The sequence below is a fragment of the Durio zibethinus genome, chromosome 3 (genome assembly GCF_047325235.1).
Source record: "Durio zibethinus cultivar Kanyao isolate XHJ-2024 chromosome 3, ASM4732523v1, whole genome shotgun sequence".
NCBI lineage: Eukaryota > Viridiplantae > Streptophyta > Magnoliopsida > Malvales > Malvaceae > Durio > Durio zibethinus.
The window spans coordinates 30,407,210-30,413,986 of record NC_143164.1 but is presented as its reverse complement, the minus strand read 5'-3'; the positions used below and the strand labels follow the sequence as shown (position 1 = coordinate 30,413,986).

General features: G+C 31.7%; 1 protein-coding gene across 2 annotated transcripts; it reads left to right on the top strand.

The window, feature by feature from the left end:
• Positions 1-562: 562 nt before the first annotated feature.
• Positions 563-5,634, top strand: LOC111283753 (uncharacterized). 2 transcript variants are annotated; one of them, XM_022872363.2, is made up of 10 exons: positions 563-911; positions 1,005-1,088; positions 1,806-1,925; positions 2,129-2,271; positions 2,358-2,505; positions 2,615-2,698; positions 3,377-3,492; positions 4,036-4,115; positions 5,024-5,114; positions 5,274-5,634. In XM_022872363.2, the coding sequence occupies exons 1-10, from the start codon at positions 821-823 to the stop codon at positions 5,499-5,501; spliced, it is 1,185 nt and encodes a 394-aa protein (XP_022728098.2). In that variant the 5' UTR covers positions 563-820; the 3' UTR covers positions 5,502-5,634. The 2 variants fall into 2 exon arrangements, with proteins under 2 accessions (XP_022728098.2, XP_022728099.2); XM_022872364.2 differs by having other exon boundaries at positions 606-911; positions 5,223-5,634.
• Positions 5,635-6,777: the final 1,143 nt, after the last annotated feature.

Here is a 6,777-nt window from a genome sequence, read left to right as displayed (position 1 = left end):
TGTAAAAATTTTCAAATCATTTTCAAAAATAGATTTATTAATCTATTCAAAAATATAAAACTTTATGTTCATATAAAATAAAAATATAATTTAAAACATTTTTATTTTTTCTTTTATAAAAATTATTTTATAAAATATATTTTTTAAAAAATAAAAGATATATAATATTCTAAAAAATAAATTTTTTGGATAAAATATTATATGTTTTATTATGACTTATGAATAAAATAACATTTTAAATATATATTTTTTAAAAAATGTATTAAGTTCTTAAAAAAGGAATTTGAAAGTTTTAACTTAATTTTAAGCTTTGAATATTTATTTTCTATTTAAAACAAAAATCAATCTAATAAGTTATATTATAATAAAAAATACGTAAATATAATTTTTTATTTTATATTTTTAGAAGACATATATGAAATATATAAAATTTTAAGATAATTTTATTTTTAATCTCTAAATTTTGAGAGAATTTTATTTTGACTTCTTATCTACACATGAAATATTAGCTGACATCATCATGTTATGTCAATTGATAATTGCTATCAATTTACACAGTTCCATAGACGAATAAAAATAAGATAACTTTGAACAATTAAAGATCTGACTAAAATTTTTTAAAGTTTAAAGATCAAAGTAGAATATTGATCAAAGTTTAGGGATTATGGGTGCTATTAACCCTTTTTTTAATAAAAATTAAATAAAATCAAATATGTATGGGTGAGAAACACTGTTGAAATACCCAAGTAAAACCCTTTCCCATCTTCCGTCTCTCTCTCTACTCAGGTTTCATTCTGCAGCTGTTTTAATAATAAAAAAAATGAACAAGCCAGCCCCCCAAGACGACGAGCAGGGTGAGGTGTTCCTCGACGAATCCGATATAATCGACGAAGTTGATGTCGACGAAGAAGGTTTGCCCCCATTTCCCCCCTCTCACTCTCTCTTCAATTACGTTTCCCAGTATTATTCTCTTATTATAATTAGTTTTGCGTGGTCTTATTCAGATCTTCCTGATGCGGACGATGAAGATGATACTGAAAATATTGAGGAACCAGATGATTCCATTCACATATTCACCGGTCATACCGGTAATAACTTTTTGTCCTTCAGCTTCTTTTCTTCTTTTCTCGATGTGGGTGTCCAACAAACTCTACTCTCACACACATATTAAGCTCAAGCCTTAAAGTGAATAATTTTTTGTTGAGACCTCGGTTTATGTAGAGTTGAAGTTTTGTTTGAGGTCCAAGATCAGTTCCATGAAACAATCATTGATGTTTGTTGAGTTGTAATTTTCCATAGTATTTCTCTTGAAAGAAACGTGCTTAGCATTACCACCCCAAAACTAGTTTCTAAGTTTTTCTTCTTTTTTTTTTTTTTTTTTTTTTATCTTTTAAATCCTAAAAGTGTGCACATGGAGAAAAATGATTCTATCAATGTAGAAACGCGGATTAAATCTTTAAAAAGGGTTTTCTCCCACCGAATTATTGCATTTTTTGTTCTATCTTGATTTTCATTTTACCACAAGGAAGCACCCGGCTTTGCAAAGCAATAGGCATCTCTCTCTTCTGATATCAAATCGGAATCATTTTCGTTAAGTTTTTATTTCTCTGTTAAAGCTATGATTTACAATAAACATCCATCATTAAGAAGGTCACCTCTATTGGACAAAGAATTTAGAGTGACAGCGCTAAATTAATAGTGAATATAGATTCAAAACTCACGAGTTTTAGTGAATCTTAACATGTTGCATGTTTTATATGATGAGGATTTTTTTTTTTATCTTGATTTCTCCTTTCTCTTCACAGATGAACTTTATTCAGTTGCCTGTAGCCCAACAGATCCAGCATTAGTGGCAACTGGGGGTAGAGATGATAGGGGGTTCCTTTGGAAGATAGGTCATGCTGATTGGGCTTCCAAGCTCCAAGGTACGGCCATGATACAACATCAAGAGTGTTCATCCTCTTTATAACGCATAAGCTTTCCTCCTCATTGGTTCTGTTATGACCAAACTTGCTTTCACATTTGTCCCTCATTGCCAAAATGAAAACACACACACATACACACACATTTACCTTTGTATTCTTCATTTCTTATTCTTCTACTAGACCTTTTGTAAATGCTTGTGCAGGCCATACTGATTCAGTCTCTAGTTTAGCCTTTAGCTGTGATGGACAATTACTTGCATCTGGAGGTTTTGATGGACTTGTTAAATTATGGGATACATCAGGAAATCTCAAACGCACACTTGAGGGTCCAGGAGGTGGCATTGAGGTGAAACTTCATAATACTTGGATGTTAATCACTCTTATTATTATATGTTTTCATTGAAAATTAACAATGGGCTTGTTACCTGTTAGTGGGTTAGGTGGCACCCAAAAGGACATCTGATTTTGGCCGGATCTGAGGATTGTACTGTTTGGATGTGGAATGCTGATAATGGGCACTGTCTTAATGTATTCTCAGGCCATGGTGCCAGTGTGACTTGTGGTGATTTTACCCCTGATGGTACTAACTCTTCATTCTCTCCTATTGGATAATTTGTTCTGCTTTTTCTTTTTTACATCTATCTTTCTGTTAACAGGAAATTTAATTAATATGTATGTCATTTACCTAGGCAAAACAATATGTACCGGTTCTGAAGATGCTACCTTGAGGATATGGAATCCAAGGAGTGGTGAAAGCATTCATGTTGTAAGAGGTATTCATCTAGAATTCAATTTGAAATGTCCTTATTGAGACACAACCTGAATAAGGTTACGACAACCCATAAACTTTGTTGATCTGAGATAAATCTATTGACCATATTTGATAGAAAGAAGTAAAGAAGCTATTATAGGATCAAGTAAAAGCTAAAAATGATTTGCAGTTGGACCACCAATATTTAGGCATTGGAATCTTCACTTGTCAAAGTCTATGGTTAGCCTGAAGTTCTGCAATATTGAATTTGTGACAGATGGCCATTATAGGATCCAAAACAGCTAGCTCTGTCACAGTTGACATGTTCCTCAGAAAGTGATTGTTTCACTTTCTACAAATTTTTGGACAAATAGGACTGTTGCCAGTGCTAACAATTTGCTTAATTCAAATTGTCACTTACACATGCTGGCATGCAATAAAAGCTTTTCTATATTTGCGTAGTTTTATCGTTACATATCCAGTTTATTAAAACATTTCTTTTCTGGTTTTTAATCACAACCTATAGGGCTAGCATGTTTTCGTTTTGTATGCTATAAAATCAGGTTAGAAGTTATTTATGAGCATCCCTTGTCTGTTGGGCTAGTTTCATTTAATTTGTAAAAAGAGTTAATATTATTTTATTTGCACTCCTTTTCATGTTTTTCTTTAAAATTGTTGGTAGTAATCTTTTTCTCTTCAGGTCATCCATATCATACTGAAGGACTGACATGCTTGTCTATAAGTTCCGATTCAACTTTTGCTGTTACTGGTTCAAAGGATGGTTCTGTTCACATTGTGAATATCACAACTGGGAAGGTATGACTTCTGATTTAACTTAAAAGAAAATAGACAGACTAACATCTAATAAAGGTCATATTTTTTAATTTTCTTGAATTTGTTATTTAGCATCTTATTTTCTAGACAATTTCATTTTGCGTTGGATATATTTTTGCTTCCCCTTCTTGCCCCTGGTACAACAACCAAAAGTATGATTGAGTGATACTATATGATTTAATATTTCCTGACACTTAACTGTTTAATAAGGAATGAAGTTATGGTTCCATTTCTGGCACTGAATTTAAACTTTAACATTCTAATCGTTCCCCTATGTTTTCCATTTTAATTTCAGTTTCAAGATAGTTTTAAATAAAAATAAGCTGGTAACTTTTTCGTTCCATTAGTTATCTGCTTTGATGCATGAGTGCAAAAAGAAAAAAAAAAATCCCTTTTTTCAACCTTTGCATGCGTAGAGTCATGATAGGGACCTTGTAGGATGTTGTTGTCTTGACCGTTAGGTTGACGTCAATGGTATTTTGTTGCATTTGTTTAATATGCTTGCAAATGTTGCCACCAACACAGGTTGTTAGTTCTTGGGCTTCTCTGACAAGTTCAACTGAAGGCGGTCCTGAGTCAATTGAATGTGTTTCGTTTGCACCAACGTATAATGCTCTCTCTCTCTCTCTCTCTCTCTCTCTCTCTGTCTCTGTGTGTGCATGCTTTGACAAGGGAATGTCTATTTGTGACATAAGTTTGAATTCAGATCATTAAAAATGCTGAGAACTGTTTTAGATCGTTGAAAAGATAAAAAATGCTGTTGATACTGTCCACTCTTAGAAGAAAAAGTTATCAAGTGGAAGGTCTCAAAAGCTAATCATCATTTATGTGCTGGCAAGTTAAGAAATGAGAAAGACCACCATTTTTTTTTTTTTTGTGGGTAATGAGATTAAGTTTTCTGTTATGAATATGAAGTATGTTCTCCATATAAAAAGATTGATTGAAGAGAAAGTATACTTTATTATTAATAATTGATTAAGAACCAATATAAAATAATCACTAATAATTGATCAAGAAGTATCCAATATAAAAGAACTGCACTGCTTACTCTAAACTAAAAAAAAATATATGATGCTTACCACCATACTAGATGGTGCATATTTTAACCAATTTGAATGTATTTAGCCTTTCTTCACCAGAGATTTATTGTCTTAAGGATTTTGGAGAATGCTGTGATTTTATGACAATTACATTATCAATTCAGTTCTGATCAAAATGTCCTGAACCTGCTTGAAAAACAGAGAGAGAAAAACAAGTGGTTTGGTTTCTAACTTGAGAAATAATCACCTCATGACTGTAACTACACCTGACAAAGTTTGTCAGTGAGATAAAGGAACTTTTCTCAACATAGGAGAGCATGCAAATGTCACATGTGAAGTAATGAAAAAGTCTTGCAAGGGTGTCCTGTCTCGCCTGAGAGAAGATACCACATAAGCTACTCAAAATGGACACTCGCACCATGTAAAATTTTTCTATTTGTATGATTGATTTGACTTTTTATTTAACATGGCAGCTTCACTTGGGCGGTTTCTGGTGGCATGGATCGAAACCTTACCATTTGGGATCTACAAAACTCATCGCCACGATTCATATGTAGCCATGAGGTTAGTAGTTTTCTTTCAAAATGAAACACATTAATATTTTATGCAGTAATAAATGTTAAGCTTTAGTTTGCTTCATGGTTAAAGTTACTCATGATTAATTTGGTAAAGTTTTAAGGTTTTATGATCTGGTGAAACAAAAAGAGCTTCATCCTATTGCAGGAAGGAGTGACATGCTTGGCTTGGCTTGGAGTATCTAAATTCTTGGCTACAGGCTGTTGTGATGGGAGAATACGCATATGGAATTGTCTATCTGGGGAATGTGTGGAAACCTTTAAAGGGCACGAACATGCCATCCAATCTCTGTCTGTATCTTCTAATGTGGAGTTCCTTGTTTCTGTTTCCATGGACGGCACTGCACGAGTATTTGAAATCGGAAATTTCCATTAATAATAATATGCCTCCATGATCCTCATGTGGTTACAAAGTAGTGTAATTCATTTTTTCTTATTACAGTGAGAGGATTGTTATTAGTCTGTACATGAAAATACTTGCAGTTATGGAGTTCTTTTTCTTTCATTCATTTTTATTCTTGTTGTTTACTTGTATTGCTGTATGTTGTCTTTTAAATTTTAAGTGCAGGCCAACAGTAAACATTTAAAAAATATATTTAACCTAACTGTGGGCTTATGAATGAATCTTTTGCTTCAGACACTCGAGAAGTTTAATGAAATCTGAATTTAACAAGCAACCCTCACGGGATTCCATTTACTATGATGATTTTGTAATATTAAAATCTATATGCCTGTAATTGCACGGTTTATTTGTTGATAGAGTGTTTAATTTTTAGTTTTAATTGTTGGATTTAACTTTTAATAATTTTAAATAAAAATTTATACACTAGTAAAAACATTTTCTGGGTTTGTTATCTATATAATAATTGTGTAATACAAGATGAGAATTGTTCGATTGCTATTATTCATGCATATAATCTTCAAAAAAAAAAAAAAAAGAGGCTTGCATTCGTCCACGCACGTAGCATGTGTATGAAACTGTAGTTGATTCTGATGCCGAATCTAATGCTAGCCAGGATGTTTACCATGAGTGCGTGTTGTAAAGCTTAGGATTTGACCAGTCAAATAATGGAACCAAGAAGATCAATACCATTGTAACAAAGCATATGCGAAGAGGATGTATGAATATATGTATTACATTTGATCTTGAGATACAAGTATTTAGAAATATTTTTTATGGATAAAATTATGAAGTTCAAGAGGACTAAAGTGGATAATATTTTATTAATTAATGAAAACTATGAGAGGATATCATGGTCTTTTTAAAGAAGAACCATAAATTTCACATTAATAATATATTAGAGGTAATCTTAAAATATAAATATTTACATTATTTTTAATTTATAAAAATTTTTTATTGAAATAAAATTGTAAAGTTCAACAAATCGAAATGGACAATATAAACTGCAATAGTAGTTCATATATACATAAATATATATATATATATATTTCATTATCTTTATATGATTTAGAAGGTCTACTTCTGATTGAATCACAAGCTTTAAGAATTATTTTAATTCTAAAAAATGCAGAATCTCAAGAGTCGAGACCTATGAAAATGCTTATTATTCATTGTTGAATGTGATATCTATTCTTTCTTTCATCATCTTTAACATCAGCCTTAACAAAGGCTTTATTTAGGGTTTGAAGAT